A 22,211-nucleotide genomic window follows, 5' to 3' on the forward strand; every position below is an offset into this window, starting at 1 on the left:
TATATTTTGGACACTGCAATATTTTCTCCCTGTAATCTATAAACTTCCAAAAATAAATCATAACCATAAAACATTCCATTGACTCCCACAAATAGCTAATATCTCTAAATAATATAAAACATCACAAATCTCAGCAATTTGTCCTTTCTTCCCAAGCTTGACTATTTACATTAGATGGAAAGAATCATTTTAAGTATATAAATAAGTATTAGAATATGGCTTTTCAGCCCTCTTATACTCACAAGTGGAGTTGTAGCCTGATAATCATATGGTGGAGCATATTCTTCAGCGTATGTTGTCAATGTACACCTAAGAGGGATAAGTCAGTATTTGAGAAAAGAATGACTCCAAAAAGAAAGACCTTTTAAATTTTTAGTGGTATAACTTTACATGACATAAATACCATTTCATGTAAAGGAAGATTGGCCCTAATAAAACTTTTAAAACCCGCAATGCTCCAATACCTTATTTACAGTGCTACCTCCCAGCAGCGGGGTGCTCTTCCTTCAATTACTTTCAATTCAGCACCACCTGCTACTCTCCTATACTAATGATGCTCTATCAATCCCAAGTCCCTCAACCCAGGGGCAGCCCAGACTTTTGGGATTCTCTTTACCACCCACTTTCTGCCTCTCAAACATTTTTGATGCTATGCCCCATGATCTCTGCTAGATGACAACTGAGGAGATAATAGAAGACAACCTGGTGGACTGAGATTACATGGCTTCCCCAACCTCCACCCCATTAAACACACAGAAATCCTGGATGAACTACATCCGCCCAGCCCCCAGCTCTACATGCACAGCCAAACTCAAAGGGAAACCCTGAGGTGCTAGAAATGCAGAGGATACTCGTTAGAATGAGTGATGTTCCATTAGAATGTCCCATTAGATGTCCCTCATTAGAATGACACAGAATGATTAAACTGATGTCCCAAAGCTGAGGCTGGAGTTTGAACTGCACAACAAGGGTAGGAGACACAGTCTTGGGTTCACAGAAGGCAAAGAGCTGAATTCCTGCTTACAGCCAGGAGTCTGTAAAGGGTGTACTTCCACGTAAAAGAGACTAAAGAAACTCCAGCCATCAGTCCAGGGAAACTTGCAAGAAAGTTTCTCTCTTTTTGGAACTCAGGGTGGGGGAAAATATTATTCTCCTATGAGAAGTTAAAGCCCTACTTCTGTTCCTGGCCAGATTATGGGACTAGATGGTCAAAGAAACTCCTCTGAGAACTGCACACCTAAAAATGTTGGGTACAAGGAAATTTAAACATTTTAATGTATGGCTGAGGTGGTGGGGAAGCAAGAGAACTCAACCAGTAAAAAAATTCCAAGACAAGAAGAAAGTCCAACCCAGAATTGTTATTGGGTACAGGTGCTTATATTTTTCTGGTGGTAACCAATTCCTGTCAGGCTTTCAAGGTGTGGTTCCAGAGTAGCAGCCTTAGCATTACCTGGGAACTTCTTAGAAATGCAAATACTTGGGTCCTACCTCAGATCTATTGAATTAGAAACTCTGTGGGTAGGGCTCAGCCATCTGATTTTTTTTTTTTTTTTTTTTTTTTTGAGAAAGATTAGCCCTGAGCTAACATCTGCTGCCAATCCTCCACTTTTTGCTGAGGAAGACTGGCCCTGAGCTAATAACCATGCCCATCTTTCTCCACTTTATACATGGGACACCTGTCACAGCATGGCTTGACGAGCAGTGCATAGGTCTGCACCTGGAATCTGAACCAGCGAACCCCAGGCCACCAAAATAGAATGTGCAAACTTAACCACTGTGCCATGGGGTTGGCCCCAGCAATTTGAGTTTTAACAAGCCCTCTTGGTGATCCTGATGAATACTAAAGTTTGAGTGTTGGCAATTAAAAGAACAAAAATTAGAAGTGTAACTTTCAAACCAGCAAAGGGGATTTTTTTTTCTTTTTTGAGGAAGATTAGACCTGAGCTAACATCTGCTGCCAATCCTCCTCTTTTTCCCAAGGAAGACTGGCCCTGAGCTCACACCCAGGCCCATCTTCCTCTACTTTATATGTGGGATGCCTACCACAGCATGGCTTTACCAAGCAGTGCCATGTCCACACCCAGGATCCAAACCAGCGAACCCCAGGCCGCAGAAGTGGAACATGTGAACTTAACCACTGTGCCAACGGGACGGCCCCGCAAATGGGATTTTTAATGTAAAAAACCAACCTAATAGAAAGTAGGAAAGGAGAACAAAAAGAAGAGAAGAAAATCATTTCCGCTTGTAAGACAAATTAAAATCACAAAAATAAAATTAAATATCTTTGCAACCACAATGAAAGTAAAGAGGTTAAACCTAACAGCGAAAGTATTTTCTCAGACTTAAATTGAAATCAAATTGTGTTATATAGTCCAACTCTATGCTTTTATACCTAAAATTATTTTCAAAGAAAGTTTGAAAGTAATGATGAGGATTTTTAGATTGGTTAATTTTAAAACTACAGATGAGAAGCAGGCTCTGAGGGGTGGAATTTGCTTGTCCCTTTGTTGGGAAACATTTACATTTCTAAGGGAAACCTCTATCTGTGAAGATGCTTCCCTCTCTGTGCCAGGAAGAAGGGGGATGGCCTTATCTCTAGAAACTCTTAATCAATGCCAGAGGCATGGACTTAAGTTGTTTACTGTCTGGCAACCTCATGTAACTGACCCCCCCCCCCCCCCCCCCCCCCCCCCCCCCCCCCCCGCCAAATCCTCCTTTGTCTTTAGCTGAGGATAATATTCAAGCGGTGACTTCTGCCATTTACTCAATCCGGTTTGATTCTTATCTAAAAGTTGTGGGACCACCAAATGGCTGGACCCTACAGGCACTGATACCATTTTAACTTTTTTGCATATTCTTTGTCTTGTAAAGAGATAACTCACATACCTATGCCTTAAATTTAGCTCTAACCCTCAACTTGGGGCAGCAGAAGCTCTGACTGCCCATGGGTCCTGTCCCCATGCTATTCTATTCTCTAAATAAAAGAGCACTACTGCCAGATCTTAAGAGTCTAAGAAATCTTTCTTTTGACTCCTCGGCTCACCGACCCCACATCAGTAAAAGAATATAAGAAGATATATCCAGCAAGTATTAACCAAAAGCAAGTTAGTGTTCTCATATTAATATCACATGCAATAGACTTTGAGTCAAAAATTATTAGTTATAAAGATCATCACTTACTGATTAAAGGAACAAGTCATCAAAAAGATATAATAATCCTAAGTCAATAAACCTAAAAACACATAGAATATGTAGGGCAAAAAATGACAGAATCACAAAGACAAAAATGACAAACCCACAGTCGGAGAGCAATATTATAACACACCCCTAGATCCTTTGGTTCCTTAAATCCAAATCTCTACTGACATCCTCCAAAACCATACATGTCAACAGCAAAGCAAATAAAATCACACAACCACACATGTGTAGAACACAACAGAGGCTAGAGAAGACTATAAACTTCAGCTTATGTGTAGTTGGGAGAACAATCCAGAATCAGGAGAACCAGATACGGAGCCCATGCTGGAGCAAAATCAGGCAGAGATTACATGGAAGAGGAGAGAGTGGCAAATCCCTACTGAGGATGGAACACAGAGGAGATGGCCCCCAGAGAGAGAGCATCCTTCCCTGATGGAGAAATACTGAAAATGAGTCTGAGACCAGAGGATGTGAATGTTGGCTTTCCAAGAAAGAGGTTTGGAAAGCATGCAAGACAACAATGGCAGTCTTGAGAAGGTGCTGCCTCTGGGAAAGCGGAGGGCAACTTGCAAGGTAAAGAAAAATAAGAAATCAAGCCCAGAAATTAAGAGTCCTAGAACTATCACTCTTCCAAAAGAGACATCATTAAGGAAATAAAGTTCGCTTCACTGTTCCAACAGAAGAGGGCAATCTTGAACTAAGATATTGAAGAAACTGCTCAAAGTTCTCATTGCCCCTCCAAAGAATTACCTCACTGTGGCTAGTTCAGGAAAATTCAACATACTTAAAATGAACAGAAAAAGGTAACAATACTATGAGAAGAAAACAGTAAATGAGAATCAAAACCAAGGTGATGAAAATATTCTCCCAGAAACATTCCTAAACAGTCACAGAAGTCCTCCATCAGCATTTCTATTCAACGATGTACTGGAGATTCTAGCAAATGCAGTAAAGCAAACAAACGAAAAGCATAAGTATAATAAGTAGAACGGAAGAAAAAATTTTCATCTTCCACAGATGATAAGATTGTCTACATTAAAAAAATCCAAGAGAATCGACAAATCATAGCAATAGGCAAGTTTCAGGAAGGCTGTTGGACACAAGGTCACTATACAAAAATAGCATATCCATATACTAGCAACAAGAAATTAGAAAGCATAATTAAAGTGGAAAAATCCCATTTATAACTGCAATAAAATTTCTAAGGTTCTTATAGGAATACAGCTTACAAGATTTACAAGACGTTTATGGAGAAAATTATAAAATTTGTTGAAGGACACAAAATAATTCCTTTATTTATAGATGGATGATTCAATATATGTTACATATGTGTGTGTGTGTATAATTTCTAAAAGGTGTATAGTCTGACATTTTATATATAGGTATTGATTAAATTATAATTTAAAACTTCCATTGATCAAAGGACACCATAAACAGTGTTACAAGAGAAGCCACAGACAAGAAGATATTTATTATAAAATTAGCCAAAACAAAATTAGTACCCAGAATAAATTAAAAATTTCTACAAATCAATAAGAGAAAAAATCCCATATAAAATGAACAAAGGCTCTAAACAGTAGAAGACATCAGAATGGCTAATAAATATTGAAGATAAATTCAGGCTTAAAATTCAGTCTTAAATTCAGAAATAAGCAAAACGCAAAGTAAAACAACATTGAGGTACCAGTTTATATCCATTAGATTGGTAAAAATTAAAGATCTTTATAATGTTTACAAGGATATAAAAGAATGAGTACATTCATACACCATTGGTGACAATATCATGCAAAATTGAAGGTGCATATATCTTAGGACCCAGTAATTCTATTTCTGAGTATAAAGAAACCCTTGCATACATTCTCAAGGAGACATGTATAAGAATATTCAATGCAGCCTTATTGTAATAGTGAAAATTCAGAAGCTAATGTCCATCAATAGGGTAGATATATTGGATGGCTGTTTAAGTCATTTCTCTAAAGAAATATGAAGCAAATATATAAAAGTATTAACTTACATTATATGCAGGTAATGAGTAGACGCGTGTTTGACGAGGATTTTCTATGGAAATATTCCACAATTTTTAAATGTATTAAGTGTTACTAGATGACAATGAACTTGTTTCCCTACTGTATTTTCATCCAAAGTTATGATTCAAATGATAAGAATATCAGTCAAACATCAGAGTGTTGCTTTGGGCAGGCCAACCTTGCAAGGCAACACTGGGCATCTCTGAACTCACTTAAAGCAAGCAGAAACCCATTGCACCCATGTTCGGGTCCTCCTCCCTCTCTTTATTATCACCTCCCAGCATAGAGTTAGATACAATGTAGGCACTGAGATATATTTATTGAATAAATAGAGCAATAAAAATAAAATTAGAATATAAAGAGATATAGATTTATTACAACAAGAATTCAAAGTAAATAGAGGTGGAAGATTAAAATATTCAGTTATCTTTTTGAAAAGACAATGTGGCTCAACAAAATGGAAACTTTTATAATACTGAAGGATGACTTTCAGTCAGTTACTTACAAACTCTTTTTGATCCCCCTTTTCTTAATCTGAAGAACAAGGCAACAATCTTTAAGTGACACATTTCATCAAACTTGAAATAAGATGGTCTTTTGAGAATAAAAATATGGAAAATCAACATGGATCTTCCTCATAGAAATCAGCTTAAGGCTGTAGCAGAATAAAGAATATAAAAAAAGAACAAGTCCATTGGAAGAAAAATGGCCTTCAGAGAAACTCAGAAAACTAAGAGATAAGAAACATAAGGGGGGCATTGGTTGTCCTCATTGTTTTGGGGAAGAGGCGTCCCAGCTCATAAATAGACCTCTCTGGTTCTTGGAGAAGAGCTGTAGTACATCAAGGCCAGTGCTGCAATCTGACTTAGGGCAGCCAACAATGACTTTAATTCATTGTCTGGAACCACCAGGAACAAGCCTGTGCTACGTGGCCCTGCTCGATCACTCCATCACTAGCCGTAGCTGTTCAGTCCAACTATCAGCCTCTAGCCCACATCCAGTCAGGGCTCTTCCATGGGATTTCTTAATAGAGACCAACAGGAAAGGGCCAATCACTCTCCTGTGATGAGAACCATGAGATGTAACATCCCTACCTTCAGAGGGAATAAACGAAGCCAACAGAAGAGAATCCTTGAGGTTTTCTAGTCCCAATTCCAGCAGTCTCTGTAGCCCAACTCTTCCATGGACTTTCTCAGAGTTCCATAAGGTATTCCAGTACCAGTACCCTTTTAAAAACTCACCTTTTGGCCCAAGATAATTTTAATTGTGCGCCTGTCACTTACAACTCAATGAGTCCTGACTATTACAATCAGGCAAGCAGAGTCAGAAGACATCAATCACTGTAATCGATCATTCTCACTCGGATTCCAAACACAATGAACAACATTCTGATTACAGCTTAGCCTTCTATATGGTTTTTTACTAAGAGACCGAATGCTTTCAAAAAAGTGAAAGATTTATACAATCTGAAGAGAAACCAGAGTATTGAGAATGCTTTTATTAGGCTGACATAACTGATATGCTTGAACATTTTATTTCTCACCATAAATTAACTAATTAAAATTCTGGCGTTTCTTGTGAGTTTAATGAGCACAAGTCAATCTCCATGAGTCAGATAAATTCTGAAGCACAGATAAAATAATCTTTCTGAAAATGTAAAACTGAAGACCAGATGCTAGTAAATTCACCAGGATAATGCCACACTGTAAGGATGCTTGGAAGTTGAACAACTAGCTTTCACCCAGCACCACCTACAATTTGCCACACACACCCTCTTCAACCTTTAATGGTTGTAAGGTAGAGAACAACTAAAGATGTTTTGTAAGATGAGAAAGGAAAAGTCTGATATTGAAGTTAGAATTTAAAGCCACGGTACTAATTAAAATACCTACACCTGCACTAACACTGGTGGTAACGTGCAAATCTATCTTGCCTTTGTACGTCCTATATCCTCTGTCTAGGGTGCCCTTCTCTCCTGTTTATCTGGCTAACTCCAACTCACCCTTCACGACTCCGCTCAGATGTCACTTCTACCTGGAGGCCTTTCCTAATGTTCCAAACCTGAAGCATGTGCTCCCATTGTATCCTATGTTCACCCTAGCATGTTGCAGTGTGTAGACTGGCTCATTTAACACCTATTCCAATCTCCCTTCTCCCTTGTCTTTCTCTAGTTAGAAACGGAAAACATTCATATAGTCAAGGGTGGCCATGTCACGGTCTATCCAAAAGATGTAGGATGAAGATGCTGAAGAGGGTTTCCCTTTGCCTCTTCACTTTCCCACTTCTTTCTTTCCAGAACAGATTGATGTTGGGAGGCATAGCAAACATCTTGAGACTATGAGGATGACAGCTACCTAGCAAAGCTTGTAGAGAAGAAAGACAAAAAGTTAGCCAGATCCTTGATGACACTGTTTAGGTGCCTACCAGTCTTGAGCTCCCTTATATTTCATGTCAAGTGACCAAATTCCTTAATTATTCAAGTTGTTATTAGTTAAGTTTTCTCTTACTTTCAGCCAAATGTATTCCTTACTGATACATGATGAGAGTATTGACTGGTTATTTTTCTGTCTCACGTACTAGACAATGAGCTACTTCAGGAATGAGGGTGTCTTTTGTCTCTATATCCCAAGAATCTAATTGTTCCTAATACATAGTAGGCACTCATTAAATGTTTAGGTTGAAAGAATGAATTCAGATATGTGAGACAAATTTAACTTCTTCAGGCCTAATAATTTTTGGAAGCCATCTGAAAGAACAATATAAGGCTTACATGTTAGAGTAATAATTTAACTATGTAGGTGCCCAATATGTAATCAAGTTAAATACAGACAGCAGCAAAGATTTTTGTAATTTTGGAAAGTTCTTATTCCTGTGAAATAATCTCTATGGATCAAAGACACATACTATAGTCCTATCCACTGGATCCACTGAAGGCTTTAAGTAACTACAAATAATAATATTTTTATGATAACCATGTAGACTTTCAGTATTAGAAAGAGTAATACTTGTAATTTTGGTCATTACACTAATGTACATGGGATAAAAGGAAACGTTAGTAATAAGTATAAATTCTACAACATTGACATTCTGAAAATCTTTATCACTCACTTGTTTTATTAGCTCAGCAGTCCCAGAAGTTTGAACTGCTTACATACCTGATGGATTAACAATAACAAAAACTGTACCTATTGGCCAAATAATAGTAGAAGTAGCCATATAATCACTGTAATGAGGGACACAAAGGTTGTTTCAATTACCTATTGCTGTGGCTTCAAAGTTAATGGCTTAAAATGACAGCCATTTTATTATCTCTGATTATTTTGTGGGAAGACTGGGCTTAGCTGGGTGGTTTTTCTGCTCCATGTGACATTAGCTAGAGCTACAGCCATCCAGGTACTTGACTAGACTGGAATATTCAAGATAGCTCACTCACATGGTTGGCATTTCGTGCTGTCTGTTTTCTGGGAACTTACTTGGTTCTCCTCCTTGTGTCCTCTCCATGTGTCTTGGGCTTCTCACAGCATGTCAGCTAGAGTCCAAGAATTAGAAAGTAGAAACTACCAGTCCCCTAAGGTCTGCACTCAGAAGTCCCAGAACATCTCTTCTGTTACATTCTATTGATCAAAGTCAGTCACAAGTCCACCTCAGATTCAGAGGACAGGCAAATATCCTCCACCTCTTGATGGGAGCTGTGGCATGCATGTACAGAGAGAGAAGGAATGATCAGAGGCCACCTCTGAAGATTAGTGAACATGGTAAGTAAATCAAATAAGCTTATCTTCATAATTTTATCTTGAGGGCCTCATTAAACACACTTGAATATGAAAAAAATCTGACCTTCAACCTGGTGGATGTAACTTGAATGGCTGTTCTAATGAAGTTAGAGCCAATAAAGACTTATAAGGATGATCTAAGTCAACCATCAATCCATCATGCCAAAACTTTAGATCTAACAGGCACTCTACCAGGTCCTTCACATAAAATTTCTTATCAAATTATTTGAATTACTTGCAAGGACACCAATAGAATAGGTTATTGTTACTCACCATTAAACTCTCCTGTGACAAGGCACGCAAGCCAAGTGAGGATCTGAATCACAACCCCAAATATTAACAAATGGAAAAGTGTCCCATCTACTTAGCCATTGGCTCCATGTACATCAGCTAAGGAAGGATACTCTGTGCTGGAGTAATGCAAAGAGAAACAGCATTTAGGTTGACTCTGAAACCATTTCAGCAAATTTGGCCAACTAGAAAACCCATCATCACTCAGCACCAGCCAAGCCACCCACTCCAGGGAGCCCAGCTTGGTAATCTGACCTCATGCAGGATTCCTGCCCCACAGGGGAAAAGAGTCAAGCCAAGACCAAGGCATATCTTTGGAAAAAGTAGCCCAGGTTGTTTGAAAAATGGGAAATCTGATTCCAGAAATTTCAAAAGGGATAAAGAATCTTTCACCAGTACTTCCTTTGTAAGCTTGGTGCACAAGGCCTGGACTGCCTAAATGTAGCAATTATCATCTCCACATTTACAGAGGAAAGCAATGTTCAGAGTTTTCCTAGTTGGCCTATCATTCAGAGAGGCAGCATAGAAGAATGGCTAAGACCATGACCTTTACTGCTAGACTGTGTCAGTTCAAATCACGGCTCATTATCACTTATCAGCTGTGAGAGTTTGGACATATTACTTGACTTCCCTGTGCCCTTGTTTTTCCCTCCATAGAATGCAGATAATGATGGAACCAACTGATAGAGTTTTTGTAAGGAGTAAATGAGTTAGCATATGTAAACCCCTTAAAATAATACCTGGCACATAATAAGCACCATATAAGTGTTTGTTATCATTATTATTACTCAAAATTATGTTATTGAAACCCAACTCAAACTTAATTAAAGCAAAAAAAAACCCAAAAAACAAAGAAAGGAAAACGTCAGCACATGTGAAAAGGATGTCGTCAGAATTCTGTCTTCTTCCACACATCTGCTTAGCTTCATTTACAAATAGATGCTTCCCCAGCAGCAAGATGCCCTCTGTAACTTGCCACCTGGAGCAAGAGAGGGCATCTTGCCCCAAACTCCAGTTACTATGCTAGAGTGCTGTCTGATTGGCCTGGCCTGGGTCATGTGGCCAACACTTGGGCTTGTGGGGAGGTAGAAGAGGGGAGCAGAATCAGTGCATCCATGAGATGGCCTAACTGGATTACATTGAATGGGAGAGGGGGTGAGGTTCAAAAGAAGAAAGCTCGATACACAAAAACAAAAGGTCCTGCAAAGACTAAAACGGGGAATGAAGAATTGAATTCAGGTCTGTCTCATTCCCCTTCCACGGTGCTTTCACCACACTACTCTCCTCTTCACATTTTCTTTGTCGTAAACTTCATCACCATCATCACCAACAACTGGATGTTTTTTATCAAGAGACAACCCACCACACAAGTGCCTGATTAGAAAAGAAAGTAAACGCCTTGAACTGTACTTTGAGAAAAGATAGAAAAACCTCTCTTGCTACTCATGTGGAGTCCCTTACCTCTGAAGAGTGCCAAGGGTTTCACTGAGGCTAATGCCACAGTGAGGGGAATAAATTGAAAGGGTTTAAACTGTTGCCTAAGCTTGCTACAGCTATTGTCAAGTAATCACTCCACACACAGATAAGTGCTCTGTGCCGACAATGAACACTCAACTGCCTGAGCTATTTTTTGGCCTCATTTAACTTGTCCATTTATGCAACTACAGATGTTTTTCTCCCTAGGAGTATAAAATTTTAGAGCAGGAAAGGACTTTACAGATCATTTGGTTCAATTCCTTCATTTTCCAGATGGAAACAACTGAAGCCCAGAGAGGGTTATTAGCCAGCACAAGGTCACATAGCAGGGTTAGTGCAGGTCCAGAAGTAGAACCGATGTTTTCTATTTTCCCTTACCACGTCCTTTCTGAAGAACCATACTGTGTCCAAAAATCTACCCAGTGATGCAAAACACTATTAATTTTTTTCTTCTCCAGTCATAGTGATCACATAAGTGCTTGGATGAATTCTAGAAACAAGATACATTTACCAGAAAAATTCAGCAATATACACTAATCACTATCACCTGGAGGCAGTGAAATTTGCTAAAAATGACAAGACACAGTGGTTAGGGCTGACCTTGTGAGGGGTTTACCTTGTCTACTTCTCCGTCCTCCCGTAGGTAGCCAGTGCTCCTGGGCTGCCCACAAACTCACCCAGGCTCCCATGGACCTGCTTCTCACCCAGCAAATACTCTAGGCCAGAATTGGCTTTTCCCTGTCAAAAATCTAACTTCTGTGAATCATTATCCCAGGATCATACATGGTTATATACACATATTTAAATAAGGGCTTCTGAGAAAGAAAATATTAAAATTATGTTTATACTACATGTCCCTTTCAAAATTGGATCTGCTTGATAATTTTTGTTCTGTTGTTCCGGGTTCTGGTTGTTTGTTTGTTTAATGGTCACAGACATAGTCCAGATATTATACATGGAAAACCTTACTTATTAGGATGAATCAGCTACAACTGTCTGGTTCTACGGACAAATCACTAAGTGATTTTGTATTATATAATCAGATATCCAGGGGCCTTCTGATAACTAGTGAGTTAGTTTTCCAAGCTTCATAAAGAGTACTTCCAAATTAAGTGGAAGTTGCTTGAGGATTCTTGAAAACAAGGTAGGAAGATAATGAAGGACACTTAAATTAACTTACTAATTATCTTCATGATCCCATCCACTCTTCTTAACATGCGTTAAAGAAAATATGCCTCTCATTACTTTTCTACACCTTTAATGTCTCTATCCATGTAGTAAAAGTAACGTATGTTACAGACCCCCGAAATATGCAACTGTACCCATTTGAGACTATAAGTACACTGTTGATATCTAACAGGTCTGTGAGCCTCCTTGACTTTCATCCCCTCCATCATTGGCCAACACCAATTCCTTGGAAACTCAATGGTGGAAATTCAACTAACTCTCAAGAGAAATAATAACTCTAGTTCTAGATGAGTTCAATTGGCCTCAAAGTGTATCAAAGTCATTTTTCAAGTTTAAGTCATTGATACCACTTTTAGTCTCAACCTGACTGCTCCCTATATTACAATATTAAAATGTATCTCTGTCTGTGGCATATGTGGAAAGAATCATTCACAGAGGCCTTTTCTCTAGTTAAGATCAGGAGTGATAAGTCCAGTGATGTCAAACATTCTAGTTGTTCTGATTTTCAACATGTTCCACTGAGACGTTTGCTGCCAATTTAAGGAAGAAAGGTGTTGTGCCTTCTCTATACATTGGTCCCACTTTATACATTTATACATATATAAAGTGGGTTGGCTACTGGTTGAATTGTGAGAAAAGAAAAAGACTGTCATATGCCATCACAACGTAATGGACGCTATCTAAAAGTTAAGATAAACGCATCTGACTAATGTCTCCTTAACAAAACTATACCTCTATTCTGTTTTTTTGTTTGTTTTATCAAGAGGTAACTTGAAGTTTAAATTTCCATTATGATTACAGCATTTCTTTTATAAGTTGAAGCACATTATTTTGGTCCATTGAGCAAACTCATTCTTATTCATCGCCTTTTAAAGTTGACATTTAACTTCCACAGCTGTACAGTTGGCAAGAAGCAAAAAAATACTTAATATTCAGGACAGTAGATTCTAAAACACCACAGCACTCTATTATATGGAACATCCTGTAATTAGTGTGCATTAACTGAAAGAAAGAATTACATATGGAATTAGCAGAGGATGGTTGAAGGTGCTCATGTATTCATTTCCTTGCTAATAATCATGAATCAAATAAAACAAACAAGTAATTCTAGCAATTCAAACTAATAAGGGTTGATTTTCTAAGAGACTATGTCTTCTAATGCATTTACCAGAATAGAATTAAGAACAACTTTTGGTTCTACAGGCCTTGAAACCCTAAATCAAATCAGATTGGAATTAGCCATACCCCTTTTCCGTTATAATTTGCTGTTCAACATCAAAAATAGTTTATGCACTCAAGAAGTAATTATTGTGCATCTGCTGTAAGTCAGGCTCTCTGCTAGGCACTGGGGATAAAGCTTCGACAGTCTTGCCCTTCAGAGCATTGAATTTAGCAAGAAAGACAAACAAGAATGCAAGTAATTGCAACCAAGATGAATAGTGTTAGGACAAAAGAAGTACACGGTGCCACAAACACCCACAAGGGACCTCCCATGGGGGCTGTGGGTGGCTGTAGGAAGGGAAGGTCCTCTGGAGGTGACATTTCAAACGAGACTTGATGACTTCAGAGTTAAGATTACATGTACACATGATGTCTTGCCTCCTCAAAAAGCTCCACTGAAGCCACATTAAAGAGACTTTAAAAATAATAAACCCACAAGAACAAGGAGAATAGGAAAAGCGACAAGAGAAACAAATTTTGGAAGCTCGAGAGAAGATGGACAAGTGGTCTCTGACTCAGAAAGCTGAATAAATCCTAAAGCAGCAAAGCAGGATTGAGGGGGAGCTGTTCGAGAAGCAGTTAGCCCTCTAAGCGCTTCCTCAGAACCCACTGCAGGGTTACTGCCCCTCCTCTACTCCAGCAGGGAGCTAGAAATTTATTCACTGGAAAGGGTGAAAGAGAAAGTCCTTGATCAACAACATGGTTCCATGACCGTACACAATGAAAGATTAATATCAACATCTCAGCCAACTGCCCTGCTCACTTCAAGAACACAGGTGCCACCCCTTCACCCTGTAGCTGGGCGATTAGGGGAGCTTCCTCTGGGGGATCTGACCAGCCTACCAGGAAAGACTAAAATACTGAAACCAGGACTTCTGCCAAAAGAAAAAAGACCCACCTAGATCCCTCCAGCAAAGCAGCAAGTCAACAAGCCTCACTCATAGGCTCCGAGCCTCATCTCCTAATCATGAGCAGGAAACCCAAATTGATTACCAGACATCTGAGGGAAGCTCGTAGCATGGAAGATAAATACCATACCAACAAATAAAAAACGACCAAAAAAGCTTCTTGGCAGAAACAGACTATGCACGGAGAAAAATATTTGAGAAAAACAAATTGTCACCAATACCCCCAAATAAGTAAGAGAAGATATTGCAGTTATGAAACTGAAAAAAGAAAGGATCATATAAAAACAGAAGGATTCAGAAAACAAAAAGAGAACTCAATAGTAAGGTTGAACAAACAGAGCAAAGTAGATTGTAAGAACAAAAATAAAATAGAAAAGACAAGAAAATTAATTTCTCTGAACTGATAGATACGAGTTTCTAGACTGAAAGGGTTTACCAAGTGTCTGGCCTAGCTGGCTTGCACAGCCCTTACCATGTATGCATCAGTTACTGTTCTAACTGCTTTACATGTTAACTTGCTTGATCATCGCAACAACCCTATAACATGGGTGCCTTTATAATTATCATCCGCATTTCACAGATGAAGAAACTAAGGTACAAAATGGTTAAGCAACTTGCCCAAGATCACACAGCTAGTAAGTGGCATGACCAGGATTTGAAGGTAGGTGATGTAGGCCCGGAGCCTACTACACATATTACCAAGCAGGAGGGAGCACCACTGTGAAATTTCAGAATACGCTATAGACAGTTTGTTTGATTTTTTGAAACCAAGGGTATGTATTATTTTGATAGTGCATACAGAGCCCGGCCCTTGACCAAGAACCTGAGGGGAACATCATGCAGACATCTGTTTCCACCTCCTTACACAACTTCCTTCTCTCCAATACCCTGTCCTACAAATTCCAGTCACATCAGAAGGTCTAAATACTTATTCCTGCCTCCTAGCTCAACAAGAACACTGCTCTCCATGGGCTCTCCTCCCTGCATCACAGTCGGGAAGAGTGTCCTTGGTGAGTATGTCAGGGAGAATGTGATGCCCCTCTCACCTCAAGGAGCACAGAGCCGCACTGGTCACTATGCAAAACCTGACAACAGCTGCCTGACTTACTTTGCCCAGTTCTATAGTTATTCATGGCAGGATAGTAAGTCTGAAACCAGTCCTGGTATGCTTGAAGATATCTTTATTTGACCCCCACATTTAAATAATTCTAGGTTCAAAATTCTTTCCTTCAACACTTTGATGTTACGCTTTTGCATCCAGTTGCTGTTGGAAAGTTAATGCCAACCTGATTTTTATTATTTTGCCTTATATTTGCAACTGTTTTCTTTTTTTCCTTAAGTAATAAAGCTTTAAATTTCTGTTCCATTGGTTTTAAACTCCTGGTGCATTCATTCCTTTGGGTCTGCTTCCTCTGATATAGACTGCCTATATCTTGTCATTCGTCAGAATGCTTTTGTTCTTTAGATGTGTCTGACTTTTTTTTGTTTAACTGACACTTCATCTGTATTTTTCCTGAGTCTATCAGTTGCCTCTGCTTTTGATGACAACACAGGTGGCCCATTGAAAAGAGAGGCTCAACTGGCATCTTTACTGCGAGTGTAGGGGATATGAGTTGAGTGCCTCTACTGCAGATCTCTGGGTGTAAGTGCACTTGTTTCCCCTGGCATTTCATTCTCCTTAAGATACACTGCCCAGTTCCTCTGATGCGTGACCTCTTTCTCTAATGGGAGCTGGGGAAGACAACTCCAGGTCCTACTGGCTATCTGTGGCTGGCATCACAGATTTCGATGCTGAGATCAGAGCTTCAGGGAGGTAGGTTGTTGGCATCAAAACCACTCTTACGTAGAGCCCTGGGTGTCTCATTTGCTGCCTTGGACTGAACACAGCAAAGTCAGTGCAGAAAATCCAACTTTGATCATATAATCTAAGTTTTCAAACACAATAGACAAGACTTGTTCAGTTTCTGTCCAAGCCTGGCCCACTGCGATCACAGCTCCCACCCTAGACTGGCTCAAGACTCCATCTAGAGACTTCAACTCTTGCCTTCTTCCTTCTGACCTCCTCCCATCCCCTCAGACCTCTCCTGCTTTAGCTCATCATTTTCTTAAGAGTTTCTCAGGGTTTTGATAAAGTTGTTAAAGTCTGCCTCTGGATTCATTCTGCCTTCCTATGTCTTGGCTGGAACTTCCAGATTTCAGTTCAGGTAAGAGAACCAGAAGGATGTTTTTAGTTCTTTACTTTGATGGAAGCCAGAAACACATTCTCCTCAAGGATCATCCTGGGGTTACTCGTGGACCTTCCAGCCCATTTAGAGGTCCTACAGCAGGCTGTGGAGGACATAAGCCAGGCCAGTCTTGCTGGAGCCATCAGGGTTAGAACCACAGGGTTAGAACACCTGGCCATAATCACAACAGTTAACTGGGAAATGGGGTGGGATATTATCATTTAGGGCACTCCCCAACCCCACCCCATGCAGACTCTGGCATTAGTTCTAATGCCAGACAGTTCTCAAAGGAAGCAAAAACATCCAAATTTCTGGTGATCATGACAGGCACTTATATCCTTATAATGCACAATCCAATAGAGTCATGCGTTGCTTAATGATGGGGATACGTTCTGAGAAATGCATCCTTAGGTGATTTTGTTGTTGTGCGAACACCATAGAATGTACTTGCACAAACCTAGATGGTAAAGCCTACTACACACGTAGGTTATATGGTACTAATCTTATGGGACCACTGTCATATGTGAGGTCCATCGTTGACTGAAACGTCGCTATGTGGTCGGTGCATGACCGTACTTAGAATTTTGTCATGCTTGTAAGTACCTATATTTTCACATCGATTATCTATATATCACTACAGAAATTATGAAAGTTTGTCTTCTTTAGAAGGATGAGTGGAAAGGAAATTTCTTTTCTGTAGTAACAAGTCATGCTGCCCCCAAAATAAATTTCTTTCTTTTATCAGTAAAAATAGCACTCTCTTGCTATACAGTCAATTCTCATTATTGACACTAATGTTCTATAAAGTCACTGTGAACACAGAATTGGCAAGTACTGAACCATTGCTGCTAGTAGAAATACAGGGTTAGGTTCCTGAGAGCTTCTGGTCACAATATTTTCGTCAACCAATCAATACATAACTTGGTTTTATACTGTTTCTGTTCAAAGACTGTTTATTTAGTATATATAGTTGACTCACTAACATTGAGCTCACAGTCAACAGCACTGTCACTCATGCCTGAATGAAGCTTATGTAACACACATATTGTCTCTGTAAGGCACATCACAGCCTTCTTGTGCTTAGGAACATCAGCCAGCACTTTAGCTCTATACTTTGGAGCCATTTCAAACAGCAAAATCACCAAGAAAAAGCACAATAAAATGGTATTAAATAGACCATGCAAAGGACATTTGCTTACAGTATGAGAGCCAAAACGAGAAGGCAGAGCCTCGCCTTGTTCAACCTAAGCTGGGAACATGTGCATGGGGTGGCTCACTTTCTTCACCACTTTATGCATGTCTGTGAATGACTGCAACAGCACCCCAAGTGTTGATTTGGGGTTACAAATACATTTTATTGAGTAGGAGAATTCACAAACATGGAATCTGAGAATAATGAGGATAGACTGTATTATTATTATTAATGCTACGCGTCTTAATGAAAAAAATCCTTTTGTTAAAGGAAAGAAGACTATAAGATGCCACAGAAAGGACATCTTGTTGACCTTGTACACCCCTTGCCTCCTCACCCCAGCAACAAATCTCCTGAATCATTAAGAAACCTTTGTGCAATCTGCAGTGGTTTAGGGACTACTAACACTTTGCGTCGATCTGGTGGGTGTCTAGTAAAGAGAGCTCCAAAGCCTGTCGCAGGCAATCCAGTGTCCCTGGAAACAAGATAACAATTTTTAGAAATATGTCAGACTGGCATTTATAAACTTTCAAAGCCATACAAAAACTAACTTAGGGCTGACTTTATGATAAATAATTTTTAAAGGATTTTCATGTTTACAACTTTAATACACTTTGCAAAATAAAATTTCCCAATATGTAAATGGAAATTGCAGCATTTGGTCATTACTCTACTGCATTTTCCAATAATGACAATGTAAGATAAAGTCTATGTCACACACTTGCATGGAAAGGTGTTCTGCCAGCTTGCAGGACTCCAGATATGACTAATAAACAGTTCCTCCCCTCAAGGAACTCTCTGTCTTGGGGAAAACACACATACATATAAATAACTATAATGTAAGTTCAACTATTATGTAGAACATAAACAAAATGCTCAGGGGGCAAGAATATAAGAGCAATTAATTCTGATTAGTGACAGCTTACCTAATTCTTACTGCATGTCAGGCAATATTTCTGTGCATATTTCATACTTCATTTCATCTAAACTTTGGAACAAACTTGTCAAATAGATACTTTTATAATTCCCATTTTACAAGTGAACAAACTGAGGATTATAGACAAAACAAATTTCACAAGTAAATTATGAGGCTGGGGTTCAAACCTAGATAGACAGAATCCTGACCAGAAAAAACACGTACAGAGGAAATGACATTTTAACTGGACCCAGAATGAGTAGTGCTGATTGGCAAACAACTGAGAGAAAGGGAATTCCAAACGGTGAGAATAGCATGAATAGAAAGCATGGAAGCTTGAGACGTGTTATTGTGCTTGATGTGTTCCTGTAATGTGTAGCTGGGGCCTCTATACGTCTTCACTACTTATTTAATCCTTTCCTGCATGTGCATGCTCTGTAAGCAAAAGGAAGTATTAAAAATACCTTTCAATAATCCCAGAGTTCATTGTTTCCTCATTCAATAAAGGCTTGCTCTTTATTTCAGCCAATTCTTTGTTTAAATAAACTTGTGCCATTTGTTCATGTGTTTCTGATATCCAAATCTGGAAAAATAGAAGCCACAAATAAAAAAATAAATTGTCAAAATAGTCAGTTAGTAAAATATATTTCTGTTGAAGTACATTCTGATTTTAATTGTTGACTCCATTGACATTAAAAAATAAGCAACGTCTCATAGCAGTCAACTATTTCATTGTCAATATGCAAAAATGGCAATTCCTTACTACGTGTTCTTGGAAAATAAAAATCAAATTCGTTGTTTCTGTGAAATGAAAAGTGCTGCATTCAACTAAATACTCTCTCTCCTTTCTACTTCCCTCTCAAGGTTAGTATATTTTAACTGCCCTAAGTGAGAAAAATTTTGTAGCAATCAATTTGTAAATCACATAGAACTTCAGATACCATCATCATCATCATTGTCATCATCATCATTATTATCCATTCTCTATTACAGAAGATAACTCAATAAATTATCAAGCAATTATTACTATGAGGAAAACCTACAGATTGTAAGACGTACTCAAACCAACTGCAGAAGCATCACGGGTTACATCCAGGGGATCTTAGGAACAAAAGTGGATGCTGAGGATTCAGCATTTTCTCCCTACAAAACTCAGGAAGATTACCAACATGGAGGTTCACAGCAGAGAACCAAAACTCACTACCACCAAGACAGCCTATTATTTAAGACTAGATTCTCCAAGAATGGAAGCTCCAGATCACAATAATCCCACTAGATTTGTGTTTGTTTTTTTAAAAAAGAAATCACTCTTTAGAAATTTGTAGCCTTCAACTTCAAGAATATCCTGGCTATAGTCAAACACCTTTGGTCCACTTTGGGTCAGTATAATAAGGCTCTGTTATAACTAGGAATCTACCCTACTCAAAGCAATTTTAACTATAGTCTCTGGTCCTAATTCCCTGGTCTACTCCATGTGTCTATAGATCCTTGGCTTCTCTGACCACTGCTCCCTAAGACCTCAACCTCATGAATCACCATCCTCCCAGCCCAATTTCCCAGCTCTGACTTCTATACCCTTAGCTCAACCACTCTTCCTCGTAGATCCTCAGGTTCACAAGTCAATGGTAGGGGACACTGTATTGGGTTTCATATTATATACTTAAACAAAAAAGAAGACATAGCTTTTGGGAAAAAAAAATTACTAGTCAACATTTCATTTTAAGGTGTAAGGTTGACCCCAAAATTAACCTTAGATATGCTCTGATCATTTCCAGCAGTATAATATTTCAATAAATCAATCAATACCTTTAAAAATCATGTGAAACAGATGCTAAACATGAAATAATGAGGAGTAAAAGGAAACAACAGCATCAGTGAATCTTAAGTTTATTGAGTGCTTATTCTGTTTCAGACACTGCCTTAAGCACTTTATATGCATTATTTCACTGAATACTCAAAGGCACCCTATGAATGTTGTGTACGAAACATGGTTACAGAAGGAAAAAAACAATCAAATAGGGAAATGAGGAGAGTTAAATGAAAATCTATTTATGGAAATGTGGCCTAGCATTCAGAAAATCAACAAACAATGTGGAAGCACCCTGAGGATAGCACTAGTGGTGAGCCATAGGGTAGGAACAGTTACTGGAACCCAGAAAGACCTACAGCTATAAAGAAAAGGCCACTTGATAGTTGTGGCTTTCAGCACAGACACACAGTGTCTTAGTCCATTCAGGCAGCCATTACAAATACCATAGACTAAGTGGCTTATAAACAACAGAAATTTATTTCTCACAGTTCTGGAAGCTAAGTCCAAGATCAAGAGGCTGACAGATTCAGTGTCTGGAGAGGGCTATCTTTTCACTGAGTCCTCACATGGCAGAAGACGGGAGGGAGCTCTCTCTTTTTTAAGGGCAGTAACCCCATTCATAAGGGCTTCCAAATGCCCCATCTCCTAATACCATCACACTGGAGGTTAGGATTTCAACATTTTAATTTGGGGGAACACAAATATTCAATCTGTAGCACACAACCACTGCTAAACCATGGCCCTGCAGGGAGAAAACCACCAGAATAAATGTCCAAGCTAACTCTCCACCCACTTATCATCACCTGTCAGTGACTTCCACAGGCCAGTCCCAACTGGAAGCCAGAGGGCAAGGGAGCTCATTGATGCAATCCGTAAAGGTCAGCCTCCTTGGCACTAAGCAGGGTTAAGAAGAGTGGAGAATGCATGTGAAGGGCGAAAGAACACTTGGCACAGTTTATCCCCATTTTAAGTATGGGAAAATTGAGGCTGAAATGGACTAAGTAGCACTCAAGTAAACCAGCAAGAAAGTAGATGTTCCACCATTCAAAACTCATGTATCTGACTCATTCATACATTCATTCATTCATCCATACCTATGAAGTGCCAGGCATCCTACTAGGTTCCAGGGCTAGAGGAGTAAAAACTCCAGAGCTCACTAAGGTGAGTTATAGGAAATCATGGGCATTATGGCAATAACAATAGCACATGGCCAGAAACCATTCTAAATGTCTTCATATTAAATGCTCATGAAAACTCCACTATTCTCACTTTACACCTGAGAAAACAAGGACATGGAAGTTTTAGACTCTTGACCAACATTACAATCTAGTAAACGGTGGAGACAAGAATCAAAGAGAAGCTGTCTGACTCCAGAGCCCACTGTTAACCTCTGTGTGGTCTGTATTAGAGGCAAATGTTATCCCCTGATATTAGACCTCCCATCTTCATCAGTAACCTCCAGATTTTAGCAGGGTACATGGTGTTTCAGATGACATTTTCCAGCCTCCCTTTAATTAGATATGACTAGTGACTGGTTCTAGACAATGGGACATAAGTGGAAGTAATTTATGTAACCTCCAGGAAAGGTCCTTCTGTTTTTCTCTTCCTGCTACATGGAATGTGGACATAATGACAGGTTTCCAGCAGCCATCTAGGGCCCTGCCCAAGGCATGGCAGTTCAGAAAGCTGAAAGGAATTGGTCCCTGACAATTTTTGGAACTTCCATACCAGTCCTGACCTGCTATCCTCCAGACTTTTTAAATGAAAGAATAAAACCTTATGTGAACAGCCACTGTTGATTTGTGGGTTCTGTTGCATGTAGGCAAACCTAAGCCTATACCATCTTAATGTGAAAAATCACTTTGGTCTAGAAACGTTCATAACCTGACATAAGGGTGGGTAATTTATAAAAGAACTTCCATATGTTTAAAAGTCTTTTGGGCTTTATATATAGATCACAAACTGGAGACTGGCAATTTGGTATGT

At 39.1% G+C, this 22,211-nt stretch overlaps 1 protein-coding gene across 12 annotated transcripts in view; it reads right to left on the reverse strand.

Annotated features, from left to right (window-relative positions):
• The window catches only part of CFAP95 (cilia and flagella associated protein 95), a 138,133-nt gene that overhangs the window by 86,528 nt on the left and 29,394 nt on the right, over positions 1-22,211 (reverse strand). For 7 of the 12 annotated variants that reach the window (XR_011531710.1, XR_011531711.1, XM_070590449.1 and 4 more), the window contains exons 3-5: positions 18,880-18,998; positions 17,906-17,974; positions 243-309 (exon numbers count right to left, since the gene is read on the reverse strand). Coding sequence is in view for 10 of the 12 variants with exons in the window: in XM_070590449.1 (XP_070446550.1) it covers positions 243-309; positions 17,906-17,974; positions 18,880-18,998 (255 nt within the window). In the remaining 2 variants the exon portion in view is untranslated. Of the gene's footprint in view, positions 1-242; positions 310-9,268; positions 9,409-17,905; positions 17,975-18,879; positions 18,999-22,211 lie in introns of those variants that run through there. The other 5 variants (XM_070590454.1, XM_070590450.1, XM_070590453.1 and 2 more) reach the window with 2 other exon arrangements.

This window comes from Equus przewalskii, chromosome 22 (genome assembly GCF_037783145.1).
Source record: "Equus przewalskii isolate Varuska chromosome 22, EquPr2, whole genome shotgun sequence".
NCBI lineage: Eukaryota > Metazoa > Chordata > Mammalia > Perissodactyla > Equidae > Equus > Equus przewalskii.